The sequence below is a fragment of the Chaetodon auriga genome, chromosome 10 (assembly GCF_051107435.1).
Source record: "Chaetodon auriga isolate fChaAug3 chromosome 10, fChaAug3.hap1, whole genome shotgun sequence".
Lineage (NCBI taxonomy): Eukaryota > Metazoa > Chordata > Actinopteri > Chaetodontiformes > Chaetodontidae > Chaetodon > Chaetodon auriga.
The window spans coordinates 10,027,620-10,054,859 of record NC_135083.1 but is presented as its reverse complement, the minus strand read 5'-3'; the positions used below and the strand labels follow the sequence as shown (position 1 = coordinate 10,054,859).

The 27,240-nt window shown below is 43.5% G+C and overlaps 2 protein-coding genes across 7 annotated transcripts in view; both read right to left on the bottom strand.

The window, feature by feature from the left end:
- The window catches only part of LOC143326562 (dedicator of cytokinesis protein 3-like), a 51,271-nt gene extending 42,914 nt beyond the window's left edge, over positions 1-8,357 (bottom strand). For all 6 annotated transcript variants that reach the window (XM_076740186.1, XM_076740188.1, XM_076740190.1 and 3 more), the window contains exons 1-3: positions 7,638-8,357; positions 719-802; positions 148-188 (exon numbers count right to left, since the gene is read on the bottom strand). In XM_076740186.1, the coding sequence (XP_076596301.1) occupies positions 148-188; positions 719-802; positions 7,638-7,674 (162 nt within the window). In that variant the 5' untranslated portion in view covers positions 7,675-8,357. The remainder of the gene's footprint in view (positions 1-147; positions 189-718; positions 803-7,637) is intronic.
- Positions 8,358-12,156: 3,799 nt separating this feature from the next.
- dcaf1 (ddb1 and cul4 associated factor 1) lies at positions 12,157-27,199 on the bottom strand. The gene is made up of 25 exons (XM_076740378.1): positions 26,996-27,199; positions 26,121-26,241; positions 25,941-26,017; positions 25,772-25,845; positions 25,563-25,676; positions 24,788-24,925; positions 24,024-24,620; positions 23,688-23,789; positions 23,437-23,595; positions 22,788-22,967; positions 22,405-22,614; positions 22,105-22,274; positions 21,873-21,997; positions 21,038-21,273; positions 19,413-20,488; positions 19,120-19,318; positions 18,356-18,438; positions 17,758-17,842; positions 17,419-17,652; positions 16,751-16,844; positions 15,789-15,893; positions 15,498-15,571; positions 15,270-15,365; positions 14,900-15,173; positions 12,157-13,638 (listed from the first exon to the last, which is right to left on the bottom strand). The coding sequence occupies exons 2-25, from the start codon at positions 26,231-26,233 to the stop codon at positions 13,583-13,585; spliced, it is 4,671 nt and encodes a 1,556-aa protein (XP_076596493.1). The 5' UTR covers positions 26,234-26,241; positions 26,996-27,199; the 3' UTR covers positions 12,157-13,582.
- Between the last annotated feature and the right edge of the window lie 41 nt (positions 27,200-27,240).

The following is a 27,240-nucleotide window of genomic DNA, read 5'->3' as shown; positions in this document are numbered from 1 at the left end:
AATTAACATGCTTTGAAAAATGCTGTAGAATTACTCTACACATACACATTTAAAAATCTAAATGATTTTTACAATACAAATAGTTTTTTTTCCTCTTGGAATCAACACAATGTCAAAATAGTGTTTTGCGTATACTGTTGCAATTACCTTGATAGAAGGCTTCTTGGTGGAAAAGCCTCTGTACCAACCTGAAGGAAGAGCAAAGTGCATATATATCAGGGAGCCTCACTACAGTGAAACATATATATGTAAAGCTTACAGCATTGCCATTACATCGTTTTACTGTAGTACTGTAGTACTGTAACATCTCTCTCTCTCTTAGCTTTGGCTAGCCTAAATCATCATAAATAGGTTAAAACAGGGCTACAGCCAGGATTTTAGAAATGCTGGGAACATGTTTTCTCAATTTTTTTTATTAAATGGTGCTGTTCATTCAAGGAAATCCCACTGGAAACCAACAACATCTTATAAACTTTACTAACTAGACCCTATACTAAAAAAGATGTTAATTCCCCCCGGTAGCTAAATTCCCCAATTTCTCGGATAAAATACTGAGGAGGACTTTAAGTCCCTGGGCGAAAATGAGCACCTCACAACAGTAGTGTCCACTTTAACTAAGCTACCTGATACCTCTCTGCTGTACAGAACTGCCTATCAATTACAATCAAACACAATAAATGTGCATCTGCTTATCCATAGGAGATCTGATTGCTTTTACCTTCACTCTTCTCCAGAATCTGTACAGTTTCCCCAATCTCCAGGACCAGGGCCTGACATATTGGTGACCGGAAGTTGCAGATCACTGTGCAGAAAGATAGAAAGAAGTCATGAGACAACAGTGCTGTAAAAAAAAATGACCTTATAGTAATTATATATAGAGTAAGTGCTGACTGTCGAGGGAAATCATGCTATGGATAAGCCTCTCTGCTTGGTTTCATCTTTGTGGCGTGTGATTAAGCAAAGGTGCATCCTTTACATTGCGGTGTCTCCCTACAGCAAGTGTTTCGGGGTTTTAGCAGCGCTTGTAATAAGCTGTTTAATGCAAACATCTAAGCACAGTGTCACACAGGAACCACTGCTTAGCAAACTGTAAACAAGCTCCCACCCTGAAGTGGGTAGTCATTTTAATAGGCAATTAATTCTTAAGCGGCCTTATTTTTGTGCAATGTTAAGTTAATTGAACTGTATCCCAAAATAGAGCCCACACAAACTGCTAAGTAGTATGGCTAAACGCTGCTTTATCATGAATCTGCATTAGCATAAATCTTCCATGCCACCTGCTTTTACAGCATCACGCAGTCTTCGACCACACGGAGAAACGTCTTGTCATGTTCTTATCTGTGCAGCAGTGCAACGTGAGCCATGCAAAGGACAGTACACAAGCCTCAGCAAAGACAAACTTGTTTAATAATGACAAGGCTCCACTGACGATTTTAAAAACCTACAAATGGTGGCCCTTCAAGGAGAGTTTGGTGTGAATCATTATGCTAATGAACTATCCAGGGGACCTAGTGAGGGGGAGGAAGAGAAGGAGGGGCTTGGGCTCGGCGCCGTTGCCTGTTTGAGGGTAACAAGTGCTCAGTTCCTGTGCTCGGGTAACTATGGCAACAGATCATCTACAAACTGGAGGGCTTTCTTTCTTCACTGTAACTGCTGCAGGGATCTGGGCATTTTAAAATGGCAAGCTTATGGATGATGCATGACACTGGAGTCAAGTCAAGCTTATTGGGCATGTGTTAGAGGAGCAGAGATGGATAGACTTAAAGAGTCTCCTCGTCACCTTTTCCAGCCTGCCTCAGGCCCTTTTCCAGCCAGGGCTAAGTATTTCCTATTTGAGAGTCCTATTCTTTAATGGCCTCTATTTCATTTGAATTGCAAAACCTGCACTCACACCATTTGAAAACTCTTTAGCAGAGGCCACGTCAGAGCGGGATGAGATTGTCATGTTCGAGAGAGAGATGGGAGCATCACACAGGCTCATATTTTCATAGTCCTCCCTCACAAAACGTCCAAGCTGTGTAAACACTCTTTCATTGTGGCTAAAAGCTGCAGAGCATTAGCATATCCTCAAAGCATAACCAGCAAAATTCATCTTTAGACTTCAACATGTTGAACGTAGGATGTTGGAAGGACTGACGGGACAGGCAGTAGAAAATGCTGGCAAAAGCAAACATTTCTACTCAGCCACAGTGTATCAGTCCAGACTGTCCCTCCATTTAGTTGCATTCATAATCCACATGGCATCTTATGGCCGCTATTGTGTAACCAGTAGCTCACTGAGAGGAATTATGGTGCTTGAGCACAGGAGGAGACTCCAGCTGTCCTTCACTTTCCTCTGCACTCAACACACCTCCGTTGTTCTATGGATGACACATGTACATCAACTCATCCGTAACATAACTCAAACACCACCTACATTCATTTACTCATTAACTATCAAACACAACTCTGACTGAAACTTTGGGGCACGAGCCTGCTTTTAAACAGCAGTCATATACTTTTCCCACTCATCCACTGGGGGACATTTTGCCTGCAAAGAAATAAAAAACATATTTTAACATCCCAGCTGCTCTCACACAATAGAACAGTTGAAGCATTCTGTATTTTAGGAATGTTTTGTTTGGGTTTTGAACATTTCACGACAAAGCAGAAGTGACAACTACAGAGCACAAAGTGCACTTTGGTCCAGAGTCTGTACGGGGCCCACTCAGTTCAGGGCCCTGGTTTAAAGATTTTATGACCCCCCCCCACTGTGACACCGCAGAATACAAGAGTAGAATTCACAGTCTGAGAAGCTTCAGCTCTTACAGTGGAGATAAGGAGTTCCCAACTGTGGTAACTTCACAACATGACGAGGGCTGGATTCTTTTGAGTCATCTGGTCGTGACTTTAAGCTGCAGTTAGAGCAAAGTGAAAATGCTGACGGCAGCAAAAAGATGACTATCAACTTGGCAAATAAATAAAGACCAAAAACAAGGAATAGCTGAATCGCTCTTCCAAAAACTACAGAAACAGTGACGATTGAGTTTCATTTTCATTTCACTGGTTTCCTTAATCACTTCAGTGTACGCTTCCAACACAAGATCTGAAACAATACAACACACCTTCCATGATCATAAGCAGCAAGCGGCAGAAAAATATCTTTTATTACCTGTCCCCTCTTCAACCACATATGATCTACCTTTTGTGTACATATATAAACAACCAAGGACAAAGACCACACCACACACTCTGCTTTAATGTAGGACTGTGAGTTCAAAAATCAAACTTCCTTCTGTGATCACCATCTGCTGATATCAGTGCAAACAATCAACAAAAATATCCAGGAAATAATCTGTTTTTGGCTTCAACATAACTTTTAAGGTTTCAGAAATTAGCTGAAATTTTCAGTTTTATTTCCTGACTCTTGAGTGTTTGTATGTTCCCTTGAATCCATCTTATCTATAATATTGTATTGCCCTCTTCTGCAGTATATTTAGTGGATTTATCTTAATTGTGTATGTGTTGCTTCATGCCTCTACAGAATAAGTGAGAAGTACAACATTTTAACTATATTCCAATCAAAATAACCAAGCAGAGCTCCAACCTACAGCCAGGCAGTATTCATTTTAAAGTAAAAAGTGTGAAGAATCAAACAGATTCATAGTTGCAGAGTAGATGTTTTACTATCTAACAACATCCCGTATTTCCTGTGCAGATTTATTCTTCAGAAATCGACAAAAAGTTTTCATTGCCTGAAAACAGTCTCTTAAGGATCCAGTCTTCTGTGTTGGCGTGAAGTGAGAACAGAAGCTGGAGCTGATTTTCCAGAACAGCACCTAAAAACTAAAAAAAAGAAAATAAAACAAAAAGTGGCAACGCAGAGCTCTCCATGGTGTTAAAAGAGAGAGTTGTAGCACCCACCACAAACATTGTGTCTATGAGAGGTTTGCCTTGTATTACAGGCACACACACATTCAGAGTTTTTAATGTGTAGTGTGTTCAGCACATTACTAGCTCTTTGTCATCTGCAATATTTCCTGCAGCAAAACGACTAATAAAATATGGAGATATGTCCGGACAGAAAGTGTTCACTACATACTCGATAGAAAGCCAGTCTGAGTGTTTGAGGATGACCTTTAACCTTTTTCCCTTGTCTAACCTTCACTTTCCTGTTGTGCATTTTTATGGTCAAGCCAATATATAAGCTATAATATTAAATATATATTGTTCTTCTACAACAGTGAGGCTAGTATCATCTTCCAGTGCGAATATTATTGCGTGCTGCCATGTCTTGAAAAATGTTTTCTCTCTAAATGTAATAAAGTGAAGCTTAAGACACAACATGCATGGCCTGATGACCTTGCTTTAGAATCAGTGAGAGGCACATACAGTTCCGAACTGTACAACGACCCCCGGGAGAGAAATGTGCTGCAGAGAGAGCGGAGATGTCATCAAAAACCTGCCAGTACAACAGTAAACACGATTACGGCTTATAAATTATCTGCTATTTTTTCAGAACAACTGAGTGCTAATGGCACCACCGTACTGAGAAACCATTTATTAAAGAGGACGCTGTGCTCATCTAAGCTGCAGCACTGAAATGAATTTACTTTCTTGGATTTCCTTTTAGTTCCAGTCTCAGTCATAACTGGTACAACTGAAACTGAACTGCTTAAACCGTTCCAGTAATGCACAGTGTGCATGCAGACCATGAAGGTCCGGCTCTTCTGGCTTGAGTAGTCCTGTCCCAGATCTAGCTAAGTTAAAAATTACACAACGCTCTTTGGGCTTCGCCCACTGAGTCATGTTGTTCAGCACGACTTGAATGCACACTCACTCACTCAGAGACATTACTGCACTGAAGACTTGCTAAACTGGGGATTTCTGCCACGGAGGCAGGGGAGAATTTGACCACATCTGATCCCAAATCAGTGTCACAGAAATCTAGGCATGCTACCCAGCCGCAGGGGTCTGTGTAGCTCCGAGATGACCTTATTATACAGCACTTTTAAACCGCCATGAGCCTGGCCATCACACATGCAACAATACGTATTTGTGCATGTCAGTTAAGGTACAGGAAACTACAGTTCTCGTGAACTTTGTGGTGCAGTGTCTGTGATGAATCCAAGAAGAGCTCACCAAAATGAGGCTGAGCAACTTTACACTACGGATCAGATTAAGAGTTAAAATCACAGCTAAAACCACAAAGAAATGCTACTTTGGGCCACATTAATCTCTCTAATCCCACACTCATCTGAACATTAGCTCTGTCTTTTGTTCTGTCATGGACACGTTTGATCCTCGAGCTGTCCATTTCAGATAATGGTGGCCTAGTCTGCTTGATTATTTCATGTACTGCTACAGTAGTCTGTGTCTGAGCCACGTCCATGTGGCCACAGATGAAGCCAGCTGATTCATTCCACTCTCATGTGGGCAGGTACCGAGTGTAAGTCAGAGCTCTTTCCAATAAAAGTGTAAATAAATTCTCTCAATATTGCTGCTTATGTGAGATTAATCCATCAGTGACTCATTTGTAAATAAGAGAATGAAAAAGAAAGTTCAACATGCAGAACCAAACCATTTGAAGAAGACTACACTGAGGACGGATTAGAGAAAAAATGCTGATAATTCTTGAAAATCTATTAGTAATGAAATTCCAAATAATTACAGATTAATAGCTGAGATTTGTTTTTTTTATTGCATAATGGTTATTTACTTTGGGGTACTTTTGACATTTTACAGACAAATCATTGATTCAGGAACAATACAACTAATTATAGATTAATTGGTGTTTAAAAAAATGATCAGTTGCAGTTCTGGAGTGGAAAGAGCTGAGCAGCACCACAGCACATTCAACCCAGGCCTTTGCTGCTACGTTAGAAGTGAATTACAACATTATTTCCTGCATAAACACAACCAAGAACAACATAATGAATAGGCAGCGATTCTAAGAAAGGCATTAACGTTTCATGAGGTGGTCTCCAACTGTTTCCTGTTTAGACGGAGCCCATTAAGACAGCACAGGAGAACAGAAAGGCCTGCTCGGTTTCATATCGGTGTATGGTGATACTGGTGAGAGACAAAATAAGCAAAAAAGATATGCAAAAGGGTTCCACTAATAACCAGATTAGACGGGGGGGGGGGGGGTGTTGATAACAGGCCGTGTATGGGGCTGCACTGACAGTAAACGTAGCAGGCCAGCAGCGTAGGCTTCACAAGGATGCTGGAGAAAAACTGAACCTCTTATGCTATGCGTGGCGGAGGGGGGAACTGACCAGAGTCATACGGGCTGCCTTTACAAGGTACAGTATGTACTGTGTAGGTACACAGCTCCCCGCATTTCAGCACCCTGGACAGCGTCATCTCCACATTTCAGCACCGCGGACAGCGCCAGGTCACTCCACACCGACTGATGCGGAGGCTGCGCCGAACTGTTGCTTCCCCGCACTAAACTCCCTCTTTTCTGACTCCCTCCTTGCCCAAACCCCCTCGATAATATTTGCGCTTGAAAAAAAAGACCTGCAGTGGCTCTGAATGGACGGACAAGAAAACGATTAATGCGATGAGATTACTGTACAGCCACTAGAAGTGCTGATATTATGGTGGATTTGCCGTCGGGGCTCTCATCCTGCATCTTTATGAAACGGTCATGACAAATGTAATAATGCCTCTAAACAAAGTGTATATGTGTGGGCGTGTGTGGCGGGGGATGGGGGGGGTATCATGTGCGAGGCAGCATGAGTAGCCCTGTAAGTAACAAGCAGTAGAGCATCTGGACATGACTCATTCCCCCTAATGAAAAGCCTCTATAGTATAATCATACGCTATAGACACTTTGGCCGTGGCTGTAGGGTTCAGAGGCCAGTTTATACTGACCCTACGGCTCCTTATGGCGTTATTTTTTCCCTCTTCTAGTTCTTACACTGTATGCAGCTCGCTTTCATGTTTGCTTTTTACCATCATCTGAAAGGAGAAATGCTGATCTTGCACTGGACACTTGCCCCTCTGTCGGGGTCAAAGTGCACACACACACGCAGGGAGGAGATGTACAGTGTGTGTGTGTGTCCAGTGCAGTCCCTGCAGCAGCAGCAGCAGGGTAGTTTTCTGTCTACAGGTAGACTCCAGCTTCACTCCAGCCTACACCTGTTGGGGGGACGCAGTCACGATGCCCCCTCGTGGCTTCAACACGAATCGCCTTTTTTTCCTTTCCCCTCTCCCCCCACCACATATGCTCTTTAGAAGAAAAGGCTAAAATGCTACATTGACGCATTTTTTTTAACAACACCACAAAACTCCGAGTAGGAGCCTGATGTAAAGCACCGCCTGCGGTTGTGTACAGACTGCGATAGCATCTTTAAAGTGGTGGGTTGTAGGCTGTATCATCCCACGCAATTCTCCTTTCTATGCAGTCACTGGCCTTGTATATCAGCCATTATAAGTGTATGTTTTTCATTGGGTGTAATGGGCATAACAGCAGAAAGAAATGGGCTGGATAGCCTTTGCGGGGTGCCGATGAACAAAAAACTGGGTGTTTCTCGTGCAAAAAAAAAAAAAAAAAAAAAAAACCTGCCATCACATCGCTGTATGATTAAAGTCAATTAAAAAGCGAGAACGCAAACGTCGTAAATCAACAATAACGGGCGTAATTGACTCACCAACTCCGATTTTCTCCTCTTCTGTAGGTATCCACATTTTTGGTTATTTTCCCTCCGGTAGAGCAAGCCACATTATGTCGATATCGTGAGATGATGCTGCTAAAAAAAAAAAACGTGAGCTGAAGGCTACAAACGATGCTGGCTGCTCGTACATTGGACTACATGTCTCGACCGGAATCAGTATCCTGACGCCTGTGTGTGCAAAGGGGGGAGGAAGGACCATCAAAGCCTCAATATCTCCGCTCTATTATGTCCCGGCGTGTGTCTCCAGTCTGATGCAGTCTCCGTGTCCACCTAATGTAACGCACACACACGCAGGGACGCACGCACGCCCGCACGCACGCGGTGAGCGGTTTTCTGCTCTCCACAAAAGGTGTTACTGCAGCCGCATTTCAAGTGGAACGGAGAGAATTCTTTTCCTCGAAGCTTATTTATTTAATTTCTTTGTTTTTCTCTCTTTCTGTTTTTTTTTTCTCCCCTCCTCTCAGCCAATCGCGCTCCAGGCCAGCTGATCCACAATAGGCTGCTCAGCCCGCGTGCACGGGCTGGATCGGTCGGTAATTAGGAGGTAATAGGTCGCGATAGCGTTCAACGGTCCCAACTGTCGAGCAGGTGAAAGAAAACGCTGAGGAAACTGCAATATACCATAAGCTGCGCCATCTTCACGGTCGTCACATGACTCGTTTTGTCAACACTGATGTGTCAAGCGTTTGCAAATATATGCGCCCTCTCTGCCTCGACTCTCTCTCTCTGCATGGCAGTTGCATCCATCACAAACACAAACTGCATTTTTCCTCTGCTAGGCTGCTGGATGGTGGCTGGCAGGCTGCCTTTTTTTGATTGAATGAGTCGCTCTGGGGGCTGTTGGCCATAAAGTAGCTCCCGGTGTTACAGATCAGGCCGGACCATGTGGGGAAGCACCTCCTGGTTGAGTCATTTCAAAGAAACAGACCCACTACCGGCGATGCTTTGTCATAGTGCAGTCATGCTCCCACACAGATGAGATGCAACCAATTCCGAACGGCAGATTTCTGCTTGGAGTGTGATTGATGGGTTTGGCAAACTGTGGATTTCCCATCAGACCTCCATCACACAACCACTGGCTTGTTTTTACATGTAGTTCACATATAACAGATGATCGAAACCACATAAAGTAAGTTCAGCGTTATCTATTCACCTGTGACTTGTGCTCAGTGTAACTTCATGGTGCAGTGGATGTGACCTGGAATTCACTCAGGACATGAGTTGAAGCTTGTTTCAGGCAAAAAATGTAGCTGCATTCTCCAACAGCAGAGTCTAATCTGTGGATGTAACTGAATTCAGATGAAGTGGTATTAGTAATGTGCAATTACCTTGTTTGTACATTTTATTTCCACACATGGAACTTAATTAATCACTTGATGGTTTAAGAGTCAAATAAAATACTGTAATCAGCCTATAAAATACACACCATGTGCTCCAGCTCAGGCAGTTTGCGTGGAAGCTGACTGATTTGAATGGGAATGACGCATACTGTATGTGATGCAATGAATTCAGCTGAGACTTGTGCACAAAGTACCAGCGTGTGAGGTTACGGCACGCCGGTTTATCATGCAGTGAGTCACTGCTGTTAAAGCAGTCTGTGGGGTAAAGTTGATATGCATATTAGTTTGCTGTGAAGCTTCAAACCTGTGGAGTTAACAGTCTACACAAATCCATCAATATGGGATAATAATTTCAGTTTGGATGAAGGGCAGAGGACTTGAAGGCACAGGCTGACATAGAACATACTTAATAAACACAGACTTATACTGCTATAAACCAGATGAATACACAGTATTGGTGCAAGAAGCTTTGTCATACAGTATCTCACCTGCTACTTACTGCTCGTCTGGTCATTTCAGTGCACTAAGCTGTCTTGTCCTATAGACAAGGCAATCATGAGTAGAAAAATAGAGTGATTTGGTGAATATTGAGCGTCCAGTGAGCTTGATGTAGTGTGGGAGGGAGGGCAGTATTCAGCAGGGTAATTTCTCTCCATCATAGCAACGCTGTGACTGACTCCCATCTGTCTATTACCTCAAGTGGAACACTGTGGGCGGTGTTCCAATCACATACATAAAGCTGGAGGAGTGTGGGGCGTTTTACAAGCTAAATGTGCATCCCAGCTAATAAACACTGGAGGAAATATAAAACAGAACAAATTATAAGGTTCTCCAATAGTTGCTGAAAATGTGCTCAAGTGACAGTACTGCACGCCAACGGTAAAAACCTGCCACAACGGATATTTGACATGAGGAGAGATTTGAAAGCACCTCACGCATTAATCACTTTTCTAACTATGTTTTACTTGTTCGGCCTGGGAAGAGCAGCGGGCCACATTTAGCTGTGATGCGGCAGCTCTGCGAGGATGAGATTCAGGTCCACTGCAAACAGGGACTGCCTAATACAGTGAGAGCTGCTATCTGTTTCAACACTCCCAAAGCCAGCAGACAATAAGAGCAAGCCGAGGAGGTAATAAGAAGCATGTCCTACCAACCCATCCATCACCTGCCTTCACACAAACACACACATTCTTATTCCTTTACACTCCCCAGGATCATACATTTCACGCACTCTGAGCTGCCTGTACAAATAATCACTGTCTGTACACATGGACATACACGTGCCTGTGGCGGCGCGCGCTCTCTCTCTCACACACACACACACACACACACAATTTAGAAGACTTATTTGATCCTTCTTAATGTGGTTTGTGTGACTATTTTAATGTGTTCTATTATTAACTGTAGCGGAGGCCACAGGAAAATTTAGTGGCAAATCCCTGCATGCATCATTCAACAATCAGGAGACATGAGTAATGTCAGTTTGTGGAAAACGTAAGGCATATAAACACTTTAACATGCAATAAATGTGTGTGTGTGTGTATCGAGTGCTGCTAATTCTTCATGCAACGCACATTTTCCCTCGTAGGTTGTCTATTAGCTCAATTTCCTGCATAGTTTCTCCCACTTAAAAGCAGCTGGGAAGACTGTAATCTCATCTCACTGGAAATCAGAATAATATACCAAAACTAACTTTACTGATAAGCAGATTATGATTTTTGCCTTACCGTTGAGGCACACGGCTGATAGAATTAACATATTATCATAATCTTTATTTATTGAGGTAGACCTGCTTTGCAAGGGAGACCAGAGTACAGCAGGAGAACCACAACTGAGATAAGACACACAACAACACAAACACAGCCGGTCACACAAACATGCATACAGACAGCATGAGAAAGACTCAGATGTCTCTAAAAGATGAAGATTAAATTCATGCAATTGGACCAAACTTTCAAGTGTTCAGTCTTTCAGTTCCTATGGTGCCAAGTACCAGAAGGCAGTTCCAGTTTGGTATTTACTCATGTGGTATCGAGACTTAACCAATCCCGGGTCTCATCTGACCGACAGCAGTTTTCAAATGTGAGAAGAGACGTGATCTACCGAGGCCGCTTTAGGGGGATTCATCTCCAAACAATAGCAGTAGTGAGTAGTTCTATTCTTGCTGCTAGTGAGCAGCATGAGAGGACCGGAGTCAGTATTTATTTATCTCAATGGTCAATGGTTTTCCTGTCAAAAAAAGCTTCAACTAATATAAACTTCAGCTGCTGATGTGCTGACCAGGACCAAAAGGAAAGCACACATTACACCTGTTTTAAAAGCTGGCAATCTAGTTTTAACTGATTTTAATAATCTTTTGTTGGTATACAAATCACTATGTGGGCTCACTCTCGACTACTTGTCTGAAACGGTTTTAAGATATGTACCAACTAGATCCCTCAGGTCCTCTGGTAGTTGCCTCCTGGTTGTTCCTAGGGTCCCGTCTAAGACCTACAGCGAGGCCACTTTTAGCCACCATGGCCCCAGCTTATCTAGTGTGTGTGTATTTTGATTTGCACTATTAGAGAATTTTCTTATTTTAATATTAGTTTTATTATATTATACTCTATTCTGTTCATTTACATGATTTAAACTCGTGCTCTTTTTAACACTGTACATTCAGCACTTGGAGTTGCTTTTGGTGTATGCCAGTGCAAGTTTTAGGTTACGCAGATTTCATCTGAAGAATGTTAAAGGAATCACGATGTGGCTCGATTTGGAGAAGAATGGCGTATACAGAAGATTGTATCATCTGCATAAAAGTTAGTATTATAAGAGCTGGGATAAAAATGGGTAGATTGGAAATAACAATGTTGCAAGAACAAAACCTAATGGAGATTATTACATTACCTGTGTTCCATCAAACCAAAGGTAAGTTCCCTAACGCTCCAAAGACTTAAGGATTCCCTTCAGGAGCTCCCTGCTGTCGGGTGAAAAGATATATTGATGAACTTCATGTGTGAATTTGACCTTTGCATTGACACCAGTTTCAGCCTGCTCTCCGGTTTTCTCCTTTGAGGAGCCACAAATGTTCACCACACCTCTGCTATGACAGCTTACTACACATCGACTGCCTGCAAGCATCATTCACGATTCATTAAAAAAGCACACAAAAATAATTTTGCGGCTTTATTTATAGTAAAAATACTTTAGATACATACAAGCTGTACATAAACTGTTGCAAGAAAGTCAACATAAAGTCTCCTTATGGAAAAGAAACCAGGCAAAATGAATAGATACAAGGCAAAAAACATGAGAGAAATCATGAAATGTTTGCACTGCTTTCAAAACATGTGCAAGTACAAGGCATTTGTTTTCACAAAGTTGAGAGTTTGAAGCCTCCTGTCATCAGGGGAAACTTCAATTTGAAATTGATATATTAGGCTGAATTTTACCACCATCTTTTACTTCCAATGCTTCTAAGTTCTCGTTCAAGATTTAGCAAGATCAGTCTTTATTCCAAGGGATGAGGTCCGTTGTATTATCAGTCCAGAACCAAACTCACTGTGATAAATTCTCAGTTTTGTGACATTAAATTAAGTTACCTTTTATCCGTGTGATTGAATTTGTGCCGTTATCAACAGCAGGAAACCCTGTAATCTTAAAAAAAAAAAAAACCTCCACTACACCCAAACCTTTGTGTGGCACAACAATGGCGCATAAAATAAATGGTAGAGCGCCGTTGAAACCTCTATAGTACGTCATGTGCTGACAGTGAGCAGGTGTGAATAGTTTTCTTACAGTGTTCACACCAGTCACGGTTTCCTCAACAATCCAAGAGCTTAAAACTGTTTGAATTTCCCTATTTACATAATGAAGCTTGAAGGCGATGTTAACAAATGGCACTGCTGTGTGTGGCGTTTTGGTCATCGGTTTGTGGTGGAAGAAAAACCTGAAGGTGGGCGTGATGCTTAATGAACCATTGGCAACATGTTTGTGCATTACATTAGCTGCCTAATTCAATACTTCAGTACCTTTTGGTGATTATTCTTGGCGGTCTGGCAAAATACAAGCTTGGGAGAGCATTGTATCCTTTGCCACACAAATGCAGACGCACAGCCCTGCAATGTAAGCCTTTCTCCCTACAAACAGTAATCTGTGACCAAACAGAGGCTTAAAAAGTGAGTGAATCAATATCAAATGAAGAGGCTCATTTAAAGAGCCGTAAAATGTGATAAAATATAAAACTCTTCTTCACTGCATCTGCACCCCAGCCATTTCGCTCATCATCAAGCCCACTTGTTTTATAAAACTATATCAAATACAATCATTTTTGCCCACTAGTAAGTCAATTTGTGTGCATTGGTTCCCTCGCCCCCCCCTCTGACCCTCCATCTCTGTGAGACTTCCTTGGTCCTGTCACTCACAGTCTCAATGTGTGCAGATACCTACTGTTTCAGTCTGGCAGTGCTCCAAGTTATCTCCCACCATATCTGCTGATAGTATCCTCTTTTCTTGCCTCCTGTTCTGCAGCTCAAATGTCTATGAGGCAGAAGTCTTGACATGTTGCCCGGCTCCTCAGCGCCACATGCCAGTGACTCCTCACTCATTCAGGGATAAGATGATGTCATCCTCAAGGTCAGAGTTGTCGGAGCTGTCTGTGTGCGCGATAGAGAATTACGGATTTAGAAATGCGGGGATGCAGAGACTTTGTGCTGCATAGGAGTAAAGGAGTAAAACTGCCAAAATGGCAAAAACAAAGCAGCTTTGGCAAAATGTAAAAGAGCACAACATCTATTTTTTTTTTCTCTCTCAAATTCATGCTTCCTCAGTTATTCTCTCTCAACGTCCGGAATAAACTAAGACAGCAGTTTTTAAAGTCCACTGGGGAAGGCAACATTTCTTCACAGTGACCAGACAAGCATGAAAACTGGACCAAACATCAGCCTCAATGCATCATTTACCTGGGAGAGCAGATCCGGGCCCCATTCTTCAAATGTAGCTCAACTTATCCGGGCTAACGCGCCGTTATCAGGCTAAGAGATCCTGTTAATTCTCATCCAGCTGAGTGCTTCTTTGAATGCAGATTGATTTTCAGTGCACTCTTATTGTGAAATAATGGCAACACGAAGAGCGTGTTGAAACCGTGCGTTATTGTTTCTGGTGTTATTTTCTCCACACGGCGCTCTCCAAAGTGTTTCCAATTCCTCACTTCATTCCTTGTTACAGAATTAGTTATTGTAATTGCAGTCACACCGCACTGTGTTGAAGATTAAGCAGATTTTTCCATGGACAAGTTTCAGTAAATACTTTTTGGTACACAAAATGATTTACCTGATTTCTAAACACATTCCAGTTTCAAAATAATTCACTGCTTTAATCTATTATGATCTGTACTCATGATGCAAGCACAATTCATTAATTTTACTGCTCAGATGGCAAAATCTTATCATGATATCACAGTTGTCACGTTATCAGCACTCTTTTTTTAACAGTACTTTTATTTTGTTGTCTATTTCATCACATATTGATACATCTATTAAACTCTTTATTGTGCCCAAAAGTTTGGAGATTTTCTCAACAACCAGTTTTAATCTAAAATCATCATCCCTGTGAGGAAAGAAGTCATGAGTGTCTGAAAATGACTTGTATGTATGTATGTGTGTGTGTATGGGGTTTACTTGAAAAACTAGCCGACTGTGAATGCACCTGCACTTTTGCATGTTTGGGCGAAATGACTTGCTCTGACAACATCTGCAGATAAATTTCAAGCCAGCTCTGAAGAACTGAAAAATCACGTGCAAGCTAACACCACAGAAAAGACAAATGGAAGGCAAATAATATGTATTTAGGTGCACTGAGGACTGAGAACTCAACAAGACTGTAAGACTTTATAAGAGCCTTGTGTCGCTCACTCACCGTTGTCACCATCCAGATCAACATCATCATTATCAGAGTCATCGTCGTCATTGTCGTCGTCATCGTCGTCATCCCCAACGTCCACATCCTCACCGAGAAGCCGCGCGACCTCCTCATCAGAGGGCGTGAATTCATCATTCCCATCATCCTCCTCTTCATCGTCCTCATCCTCCCCGCCGTTCTCGTTCTCGAGCTCGGCGATAAGCGGATCTGTGTCGACGTCGTCGTCTGAATCCTCGTCATCATCGTCGTCTTCCTCCTGATCGTCATCCTCCTGGAGCACAGGAAAAAAAAAAGGTAAACCACAACTCATTTTAATCCCTGAGGAGGCACCTCAGTATAAAAGAACAACATGAATGACAGAATAAACCTGATCCTCCTCATCCTCCTCCTCTTCCTCTGCAAGTCTCTGCCGGCCAACTTCATACAGCCTGCACACTGTGTCCGTGTTGACCGAGTCTTGGTTCTATGGGATGGACCACAAAAGGAAGTTAAATTCTTTCATATATTTAAAAGATATTATTATATTATAAATTATCCCCCCTTTTAGAAAAAAAAAATGACTGCATCCTAACACCAGATTACGATGAGAACTTACCTCAATCACAGCCAGGTAGCAGTCTTTGGTATCAGTGCAAAGGTCAAATATATTCCTCTTGACATCAATCGTGGCTGAGAACATAAACACAGAAAATATTACAGTAAATAACGTAATAAATTAATACAGTATTACAATTATCATGAATGACATGGAGAAAATATCATTTTATTTGAAAAGCAACAATGCACAAAAAACATTAACCTGACAGAAAACAAGGAGAGATTTAATGTACAAGGTTTTAACAAGTCGCTGTTTTCTGCCCATATTCCACAGGTGATGGCACCTTACCAATAGGTTTGTAGTCTGTGGCATTAAAGGTCCTGAATGATGAACCGAAGGGACTTTTCATCTGCATCTCTATCATGTCGTCTTCGTCATCAGCCTGCAACATTGCTGCAAAAAACAAAGGGCAACAGCCTGAATGAGAGACTAAATAAAAACTGTGCACAGCGAGCTGGTTAGCCGTGGTCCGGGCTCCTGAGAGGACCAGTCGTCGTATGGGCAGAGCCACTACAGCGCGCCCATGGCTCTTCCTGTGGGGTGGCGTGAACCAGCTGGTTCTCTCTGTTGCTGGTCCAACACTGAGCCTTCAGCCCATATGGCTCCGAGTGACTGTGGTATCAAGCACACACACACCTCTACAGGCTCTGTTCACACCTCTCTTCAAATACACACATGCTCATTTTGCTTCATAATTATCAGCCTTTCACTCAAACACACCTTTCACACGCTTGCACTGACTGTGGAGTGAGTTGTTGGCTGGGCTTGTGTCATTCAGTAACTGCTGCTCTTTTAGCAGGACAATCATAACGTCCAATGAAAATAATTCCCTCTAAGCACACTTTGAATTGTAGTGCACGTCTTATATTTAGACAGTGACTCTTATTTTTCACGAGTGTGTCAGCTGTAGTCTACCCTCACTAAACATACGGTTACATTTGGTTCATTGTTGCCTCCCTCGGATGGAGCGTGCACTTGGATCGAATGCCACACTCTGCCTCACCACCATAACGACAAACAGCGACGAGTGAGAGAGACCAGACGTGGCTAAACAAGCATTTTCTGAGACCAGAGAAGCTCGCCTATCAGTTGATTTAAGGTCAGTAAACACAGATAATACTTGACTGGAAATTCTCCCATTTGTCCACAGCTTTGAAATCTTGGACCAGCACCAGTCTTCTAATGGAAACTATGGCTGTAGGACTGATGGCAAATGCTCCACATTACCCATCATGCAGCGGCTTATTTACCTCCATAGATGACAGTTCCGTTGTTGTTGAAGACTATTCTGCACTGGTCCAGAGCGGGAACGGTGTGGAGGAGGTGGAAGGTCCGCAGATCCCACTGAAACTCCAACTAAGGACCATTACACCCTTTTTCATTTGTATCAACTAAATCTGCTACAAGTTTAATTGCACAGCGATTAAAACCATCCCCAGGGTAGTAAAATCAATTTTCAGTGCAATAAATATTTAATGTTTAGCAGTGAAATAAAAGCTTGATAGTCATCTCATCATTGGAGCAACTATGAAATTAAACACTGATATAAAAGGGGGGATTTTTTGGTCCTGGTCAGATTTATGAAATGTTCTTCTGTCCAATCATCACTTAGGTCCAATATTAAACAAGCACTCTTAATGCAATGCAACGAGGCTGTTAATCTGAGCAATTAATTAAAGAGATTGAATGCACATGTCACAGCTGTAGGCCTCCACCAACCAGTCAGGTTGCACTTTACATCCACGTCTCTCCAAACTCGGGTAACATGTGTGGCGAAGATGTGAGGCGAAGTTAGCATTATGATGTTAGCATTTAGCTCAAAGTGCTGGCATGGCTGTAGACTCTTAATCTAAACAGTTAGGCTAACTCCTACTGCAGTGTGCTCTTATCAAACCAAGTACTGACGTATCAAGGATACAATTTCTGTGTTTATGATGACCTCCAAGCCGTTGGGATGGAACACGCCACTGATGTTCATGTTGAACTTGTCAAACTTGTGGATGGCCTGAGCCGTGCGGACGTCCCACAGCACGCCATCATTCAGGACCAGGTCATCTGTCGGGTTGAAGGTGGCACAGTTCCTCTTGTAATTGTTTGCCAGGTCTGGGTTGTTTAAAGTCAGAGTCACCTGACCAGTCTGGATGTCATAAATCTGGCCAAGAGACGAGCAGAATGTAAGCAGTCATCATTGACGGGTGATGTTCTTCTGTATTTATCATTTCCTACAGTCAGGGTAGAAAAATGCTGACATACGTACTCGTGCTATATGTTCCTTCGTTCCAATGACTCGATCTTGCGAAAGCTTACTGAACTCCACGTAATGATCGCCTGGAAAGGAATGCCTGAAGACACAAGCAACATTTCAAAATTTAATCCAAAACATGGAGCCAGCGTGAGTACAATAGCGGCGTACTTTAAAACTTAAAATTGCTTTAAGACATTGTAGAACAAATCTGACTCCATCGGCAGTGTCCCAGTATTGCCTTGGTTAAACTGTTCAGATGAATGGAGCCAAGTGCTTGTGTCCCATGAAGTGAAGACTGCAGCCCTCAGGCTGTTAGCGTGCATAATTAAACAGCATTTCATCTTCTTTCAGCAGCTCCCTCTTTTGACAGCAGAAAGCTGCTTCATCATTGGGTAGAGCAGACAACATACATGGAGGCAGTGGGACCGCAGACGGGCTTCGCTGAACTGTTGATCGATCGTCTGTGGTCAGACAGCAGTCATGTCCTACACGCGTTCTGGCAATTTCGCACTCTAAACGTTTCAGTGTTTCAGATTTTTACTTGACAGAATGAATTTTGTATGTGGCTGGTGAAAATATGGGTTCAGTCTGTTGCGCAAACATCACTTACTTCATGATGAACACTGATTTCATGCCCCACAGCGCAGACAGAGGGTAACTCCAAGAGGCTGACGTTAAGAGCAGAGAGCCATCCTAAAAACACAAAATATGATGGTTAAAGATCTCCTCCATGCATTTAGGGCATATAAACATACTCTGCCTGACTACTGAGTTTAAAACAATCACCAAAATGGAGCTAAACCAGGCTCCCTGTCAGACTTGGTGAACCCTCTAGTTTACCAAAATACAATGAGAGATAGATTCTGGAGTGATATACTTGCTTCTGTCTGCGCACTTAAAACTCACCTGTACAGAGTCAAACGCCCCTGTACCAGCACAGAGTAGTGCTAACATAACTGTTCACTAGTCCATCAATTAAACAATTAATGGCGATGTGCAGATAAATATTATTAATCAACCCAATCTGTAGGCATGCTTTCCACTGTATCTGTGTCTTGCTGTGTCTGTGTTGCTTGGCAACCATTCTGCTAAATGTCACTGAAGAACTACATTGCTTGGCGGAAGAACGATTATTTGCTACCAGTGAATTACGGCATCTTTTTTGCTTTGAAACCTTGCTAGGTATATGTAAGAAGAGTTTTATGAAAGAAGGCGGTTACTCTCCAAGTAAAGCAACAATTTATAAAACACATGTTCAAAAAGAGGGGGACTTTAAATATCTTAGATGTACAAGGACAAGTGAGATTGCATTCAGCAGCAAGTGAAAAGACCTGGCATGCAATTGTTGATACACAAACAGCTTTCTCTACAGACCCGCGAGGGCTCCAGGTGAGTGATGGCTGAGCTGTGGCAGCTGTAGCTGGCTTCCTCCTGCCCTGTAAACACATTGTAGAGCTTGAGCAGCCCCGTGCACGTTCCGAGCATCAGGAACCGCTCGCGAGCTGAGAAGGCACAACACATGAATCCGCTCTCGTCCTCGTCCGCCTCCCTGAACACGGAGATGGGACGGAACCTGGGAGACAGAAAAAATAAAGAGTGTAGAGAAATGTCGTGTCATCACACTTTGTGTTCAAGGGAGGAAACACGAATCTAACAAAGCTGCCTACCTGCTGAAGATGAGATGCCTGTCAAAGCAGCCTCCATCCACTCCCCCGTATTTAGGATATATAACCCTCCGCGTGTGTCGGGATGTAAAGTTGATGGGTGCTTGGCGTCTCTGTTTAGGCTCGGGGCACTGATGGGGGGTGAAGAGAGAGAAGGGCGGGCATGTTGCCACAGGGTTTTTGCAGCGTGCATGCTGTTCCCTCAGGTACTCTGTGATGATGCTGTCTAACGCAGGCGGGGAGGGCAGGTGCCTGTCAAACTGCTTCTTCATGGCTGGAGTCTGGCTGAAGGCCCCGTGATCAGACTTCTGCCTCAGCACCCTAGGTTTCTTGCAGCTCACAGCACCGCACCCCATTTGCCGTTCGCGAGAGAAAACAATTCGGCCAATCAGCGGGGAGCCATTGCTACAGTGGGGGACGGCCGTTGACGGGAAAGCAGCAGAAGAGGACCCGGTGGGTTGTGATGTAGAGGGACGTGTTTGTGGATTGCTGGATCCTGGGGTGGATGAATGAGAGGGGTGGTTTGCGAGTCTTGACCCAACACCGTTGGCCAGCCGTGGGGTGCGGGGTAGAGTTGCAACAGAGGGGGAAGGGAGTGGGGGGGCGACAGGAGGAAAAGCAGACGGTGAATGAGAAGAATGAGACAGGCATGCCATCGGGAGGTCTGCCTCCTTGGTGAGTGTGGTGGCTGTGTCATGAAGGCCTTTGGCCACAAGGTGGTTCCTAATAAGCAGCAGCAGCTCTTTCTCAGGGAAGGAGATCCGAGACTGAGCAACCACACTGGCCCTCTGCAGCCACGCCAGTGACACGTCCGTGCCAATCAGCAGCGGTTTCCCAGAGATCCTTTCGATCAGCTCAGCCGCAAACTTACAGAACTTGACGTGTTCGCTGCGTTTGTCCTGCAGCACGGGCTCCTTCATGAGCTGCTGGATGTGCCCGCTGCTGAACAAAGGCAGCTTGCTGATGATCTGTCTGACGGAGCTGGAGCGAGACAGGCCCACCAGAGCCTTACAGGCCAGAGCTCGGATCTGATCTGCATCTGTAATGGGCATCTTCACCGTCAGCAGGGACAGCAGCACCTACAGGACAGAAGCACAACGTAAGTTAAAAACACTGGCTGACAGAACTAAGAGCATGATTAAAATCCTTTCTTTTTTTTTTTTTTTATTAGGAAGACTCACAGTAAATTGACCCAGCTGTAGCCCTGATAAGAAAGATGGCTCAGTGCTTCCCTTTGCTGTCTTATTTATTTTAGGAAACAGGTACCCTTCTTTAAGAGACTGCTCTCCCACAATTCTTTGCTCAGGCAATACACAACTCGTAATTATGACATTCCTGACCAAGAGGTTTCCATCAGTCCACTTCAATCCACTTTCATAAAAAGATTTGGCTTTGGTGATTAAACATGTGACTTACAGAACCAGCAAACCACAATGGAGAATGCATATAAATCCTGTGCACGATGAAAAGATCCTTCTGTGGTGCAGGGCAAGTTGGTCAACATATCTTTCTTGCTGCATGTGGATTAGCATTAGGCGTGTCACAACGCATGGCTGATTTACTTTCTGGAATGTCCATTCTGCATGTTGAAGTGTCCTTGAGTGATACACAGCATGATTTAACTCTACCTTGATGCCATTGTTAGACTGCACCACATTCCACATCTTGATGAGCACGCTCTCGCTGGCTTTGGTCTGCTGAGGCAGGCGGCGACGAGGGGTGCCTGCGATGAACTTGCCAATGCTGGACATGCGTTTGTCCGGAGCACAGACGCAGTTGATGACGACCTGCAGAGCTGACTTCTGAATCTCGGCATCATTTACAAACACCTCTCCCTCCGCCACGGCCAGGACTATACTCATCCCTGAGACGAAAAAACAAACAAATTAATGAAAAACCTTGCAGGAAAATAATACCTGGAGTTGTGTCACCTCTCAGCAGGGCTGGGCACAGGCTTTATGAAAGAAACAAAAATAAAAACACAAGGCTACTGCATGTTATTACATTATACGGAGTGTAATGCTAATTTTACATTTTATTCCACTACATTTACAAAAAGCATTGAACCGGTGCACCGTGGACATATTCTAAGTTGACTTTCTTAAGAGTTCCTTAATTCTAACGAATGAGCCCATTTCATTTCAGTAATTGCAACCGCATAATTTATTTTGAACAAGTAATTAGTTACATTTCTAATTGCTGCCAAAGTAGTTGAATTACAGTAACAGATGACATGTGTCAGTGGTTCATGCCTTGAACTGAAAGACATTAAATCCTTACTCTAAATTTCGCTCTTTCTTCCCACCATCTTTCTCTTGATTCCATGCTCAGCAGGACAAATGGGAGATTCGCCTGCTCTTAATGTGTTTCCCAGGCTCAAGATCAGTAAAAAAGTTGTGCTAATAATACTGCTGAGAGCGATGAAAAGCAAGGTTTTGGTGGATCTTATAGAATAAGACTTACCAACAGTAGAAACAGAGGACCCCCCCTCATCAAGCACAGCGACAGCCTCAGACAACAACAGCTGTGTCTTTGGAACGACTGTGAGGATACTCAGGATGTCAAGGGCGTAACGCACCGTGTCACTCCTACAGGGAAAGATAAATATTCACAACATCACAGTCATTTAATAAGTAGAAAGGGGAAGTGTAACAAAGGAAAAGGCCACAGATGAGAACGACTGTCTGGTTCATACCTGCCATAGTAGGTCCTCCAGTCACAGGCAATGGAAATGAGCTGCAGGAGGAGCTGGACGCAAGACAGCTTGTGGAAGACTTCTGCTGGTTCCCAGTACAGTCTGAGTGGACCGTACTCTATCAGAAACTCCATCATTTCCACCACCTGCTCACGGCTGTAGCTGACAGCCTGGGGAACGAGACAGGAACACAAACTCTGGCATCAACAACACAAGATTACACAATGAAACGTAATATCTGAATAATTCATTTAAAAATGTTTGCATGTCAATCTCACTTGTCTTTTGTCCTCTGCGTACCTTATAGTAGGGCTGGGAGTGAATGGGGGCACCCCCTTCTGTCCGCTGCAGGGACTGCTTCACCTGCTCCACCTTGATTGCCAGATGGGCCTCAAAGTATCTGCGCAGGGCCATGCAGGTGTGCTTGGCCGTCTGCCTGCTGGAGAAAATCTCATCATCACTCAGCAGCGCTCCCTGGTCCTCAGGGTTCAGGATCTCCAGCGTGCTAATCTGGAAACAGTCAGTTTGCATCACACGTTAGTACACGATGGGCAGCTGTTGTCTTATGTTGTGATATCGTATTGACTGTTCAGTTTTTTTCCAAATCTATCAGATTTTCTGTGAATGATGCAGATGGTTAAATTCACATGGCTGCAGTGAGGATCATACGTGGTTTGTCCTACCAGGTTGACAAGGCGTCGGAGCCCGTCCTGCTTGTCAAAGAGCTCCAGGACGGCACGGAAAGAAAAGGAGATGGAGAAGAACATGGTGGCGTGGCAGCAGCCGGATGCATGGGAGCATTCCAGCAGCCACAGCGTGTAACCAACCACATCTGACAGGATGGAGTGGGGCAGCATGCACACCTTGAGAGCAGAGGACACAACAATGAATATAAATGTGCACTGAGACTAGAGCTGTAATACTGATAAAATCTAGCATGGATTTTCATCACGTACCTTAATATTAATGTTGAGATGATTTTGTAAATTGATTCATTATTCATTGTTAATAATTATTTCAATAACATTATATGTACAGCACTTTTCATGCAGAGATGCAGCCCAACGTGACCAGAGGAGGATTTATAAAGTGAAAATGATGACCAACATGATAGAAGAATTTAGTGTTCATTTCACATAATGAATCAGACTGAAAGTAGTCTTTAGGCTCAGTCAAAGAGATACATCATAATATCACTGTTAACAAATTCCAGAGAATTTCTATAATATAATTTATAATTTATATAATCTCTAGAAAAATCTGTCTACAAATCTCTTAAGCTCTATGGTTCAAATAAAGTGTGTATTTGTATGATGTGTGTCTGTTTTGTACCCTTTCCATGGCATCCTGGTTATAGGCAAGGTAGTAGAGGCACAGAGACACTCCAGTCGCAGCCATAGAGGGTCTGGGGATTTCCAGCAACTTCTGAACTCCTCCATGAGCCACAAACTCTGCAGCAAATTTCTTGTGTAGCAGCAGTGAAGCCAGGTACTGTGAGAAAAGTAGAAAAGTAAGTCTGAAAGGGCTTGACCTCGTGTTTTTTCAGCACCTTGGAGGGCGAACAACAGGAGGTAAGGGTTTACCTTGAGAGCCTCAAAGGTGAGCTGCACATCATTGGTCTGCTTCAGATCCATATAATGCATGAGCAGCTCACGAGCTCCCATCTGCATGAACACCGCCAGCAGCTGCAGACAGGAGGAACAGGCATCAAGAATACGTAAATACCCGGCTAGTTGCTGGAACCAATGTCAAAACATAAAAAAGACCCTTCAAAACCAATTTATCTTGGTATGAGAAGAGACTCGTTTCTTTGATTTTAATTGAAGAAGACTGACATCTGCTGGAGAGTCTGTGACAAGACAAGGGCAATGGATAACTTGCATGAAGTGATAAACAAAGCAATGTGTAGGCTTACAAACCTCCTGATACTCTCCCAGAGGTGTGAGATACTGCAGGATGAGCCTCTGCTCGATCTCTGGGGTCAGAGGGTACAGATGATAGTTGTTGCCAATCACCCAGGGGCTCATCTCAGACCAGCTGCTGTTGGAAAGCTCACTGAAGTTCCTCTCTGGCTCTGGCAGAGAGAAATTTAGCTTGTGTTTTGAGGTCCTGCCGCTCTCCCGCTCTGCCTTCCTTCTTAGGTAACTGCTGCCATCAGACGCGCTTTGGTTTGTCAGCGAACCTGGTGCGGACATGGGCTTCATCATGGTTTTTACAGCCGAGTTGGCACGGCTGCTGGTCTTATGAGGGGTGTTGAGACGGAACGAAAGCTCGTTTTCAGGCTCGATGGTTGAGAGGGGAATTTCGCCATCCTCTTCTGGCCCCGTCCCCTCCCTTTCACCTCCGTTTCTGCCCGGTGTGAAAGGCTTCTCTTCAAAGCCTCCGTCAACAGTCTCCTCATCCAAAGGTAGCAAAGGCTCACTCAAAGTCTTCCTGGGGCTGGGCCGTTTGATTTCCCTTTTGTTCTCAGCATCCTTATCCTGAAGCTCACGCAACCGATGCAGCATCAAAGGCACCTGTCAAAGTGAAGCATGAAAAACAAGTTGATGAAAAGTTGCCCGTGCACAACCACTACTAACGATGAGCAAACTGCTCTGATGCTTTGTGGGATAACACAGTTTTATCAGTTGTTGTTATACCTCGTCTATCACTGACATTTGAAACAGCAGAATGTACTACTGACCAAAACAGAGTTCTCCTCCCTGTAGTTGGCTGCAATGTCCTGGTTCTCCATAGCACCAGCCAACAAGCCTGTGGCATAAATTCGGAGGGGCTGCTCAGCCTCCTGAGCCCACTTAAACAGCCTTTCAACAATGCCCTCCTGAGAGCAAAAAAAAAAAACACAGGAAAATGGTGAAATGCGTATAGAAACGACAATCAATCACAAAAATGTCGATAACTGTTTTGACCCAGACATATTCTCATTGTGGTCAAACAGAAATGTATCATGGCTTCCATCACAATTTCACATGTGCAGTTCTGAATAAAATTATCAATACTGTCGATGTTTTAATCTAGTTGAACTTTGTTTTTATCCATGTCCTCATGTCAACTGCCACAGAGCAGTGGTCAAAGTGTAACTAAACTGCAGGCTGGACTGTGACTCCACAAACAAACACAACATTGTTGGAGAGCTAATCTTGTGTTGGGTCATCTAAATTTCATGGGGTTGCTGTTCAGTACTATTGACTCAGTGACTACTTCAATACCAAAGACAGCAGTGTGCCTGAGGTCTTCCCTTTGTATGCAGCTTCCTCTCTTACTGGGATGGTTGACTTTATCATTTCTGTCAGAATGCTTAAACACAAATATATAAAGTCGCCAGCATGCAGGATATGCATTTGGAAACTACCTGAACATCACAGAGTCACATAACAGCTAAAATAAACAGAACAGGTCATTTGAAGAAGAGAACAGAGCAAAGCGCCGGATTATCATGGACTCAGAAAATATCCCACCTTTTCCTGAAACACTACAGCTGTCTCCAATCCAGGCATGATGTTCTGCAGCAGGCGACAAGCTGCTGCATTGAGGGAGAATTCTCTGCTGGTCATCACATAGCTGTTCACCAGCTACAGAGGGACGAAAAATAAATAAATCACCTTTTGACTCAGACGCTACAAATTTTGTATCTAAACAGTCTGAATTCAAAGCCATTCACTCTTACGGTGTTCATAAAGTCGTCATTCTTGAACAGGATCTTGAGCAGGTGCCCTAACACACACTCTGGATCAGCTCTCCCTAGTGGCCAAGAGGGAAATGTCAAAAACATACACAATATTTAAAAACCTCCAGTAATCTTGCCATTACGTGTTGTTGTTTTGTTTTTTCCATACCAGGATGTCGATCATCAAAAGGGTCTGGGTCTGCTTTGTGGTACTCCTCTGTCTCTTTCTCAACCAGCTCTGAGATTCTGAAAGTTGCAGCACATTTACCATCTTTAAGTCACACCAACACAGCTTGTGGATCTAACCTGTCATCAAAACTGTGAGCACACAAGAAGCATAGCTACTAACTTGGTGAGGATGTTGACCAGCTCCTGTGTGCTGCCTTGTTGCTCCCTCTCCCACTGTTCCAGTAGAGCAGTCAGCTCTGCCTTGGAGTCCACACTGGCAGATGCCGACGCCATAGCGCAGCCTGTCAGGATGGCATGCTCTTAATAGGTGTACATTTCATCAGTAAGACATTATTTACAAGTCATTCGCCTTTTATCTGCTACCCAAGAGGGCTGGAACAAAGTATGCATGTCCAGACTTCTAACGTTAATGATAAAAAGTCAACAAAAGCAGCACCGAAAACAGGAAACAGAGGAAAGCATGACTGTAGTTCCACACACAGTGTGTATATAAATATAGATATTTCGCTACGGTCGACAGAACAAAGAGCGAAGTAGCAGATTCGCTCCACTGCTCCACAGACGCCACATAACTGAGAGTGCAGGTGCAGCTGCCCTCCAGAGACTGCAACTGTCAAACATGCAGGACTTTGCAAGTTAGCATATTGACAAACATATCTTAGCATCTTTTCTGATTTCATTAGGAACTACAATCTCAGCTGCAACACTCTGCGTGTTTTCCTACATTACCTCATAGCCGATACTTACTGGAACAAACTCAACACACTGCCTGTTGCGATATGTGGCTAACGTTAGCTAGCTGTGGCTAAACAAGGAAGCTGATCTACTTAGCCCGCTAGCGACACTCTTAAAATGGTCACTCCTGAATTCCAGTGTGGTCATTTATATTAGGCCTGGTCTGTCCGGACATGCAAGGCGTACTGTGTAAGATTCAAGTCATAGCTGAAACCTGCCTGGACATATAACCTCGTACTGAGGTATTAGCTAGCAGCATCACAGGTAAACCTGGCTACTTAGCTAGCGTGCTAACTTTACCTCGTTGTTCCGCTCAGTTCTTCTGCGGTTTTACCAGATTTATCAAGATTCGTATCCACCGATATCAGTCCAAACTTGATGACTTCTAGGTGAATATCTACGTATCGTTCAACGTTTCACAGCCGAGCCTTAATTTGCTTTATTGTAGCTTTGTGTTCACGGTTTATTATCATTATGGCGAACACGTTCCTTACGTCATTTCACAAGCGACAGTCCACTTTTTATGACGAAACGACTCAACAGCA

What these genes read in the sequence shown, in the direction of transcription:
- dcaf1 (XM_076740378.1), bottom strand. Translation starts at nt 26,233, where the DNA reads ATGGCGTCGGCATCTGCCAGTGTGGACTCCAAGGCAGAGCTGACTGCT. An exon ending in CGGAACTGTCATCTATGGAG is followed by an intron (nt 15,894 to 16,750) that starts GTAAATAAGCCG and finishes TGTTTTTTGCAG; the next exon opens with CAATGTTGCAGGCTGATGAC. An exon ending in CACAGACTACAAACCTATTG is followed by an intron (nt 15,572 to 15,788) that starts GTAAGGTGCCAT and finishes TTATGTTCTCAG; the next exon opens with CCACGATTGATGTCAAGAGG.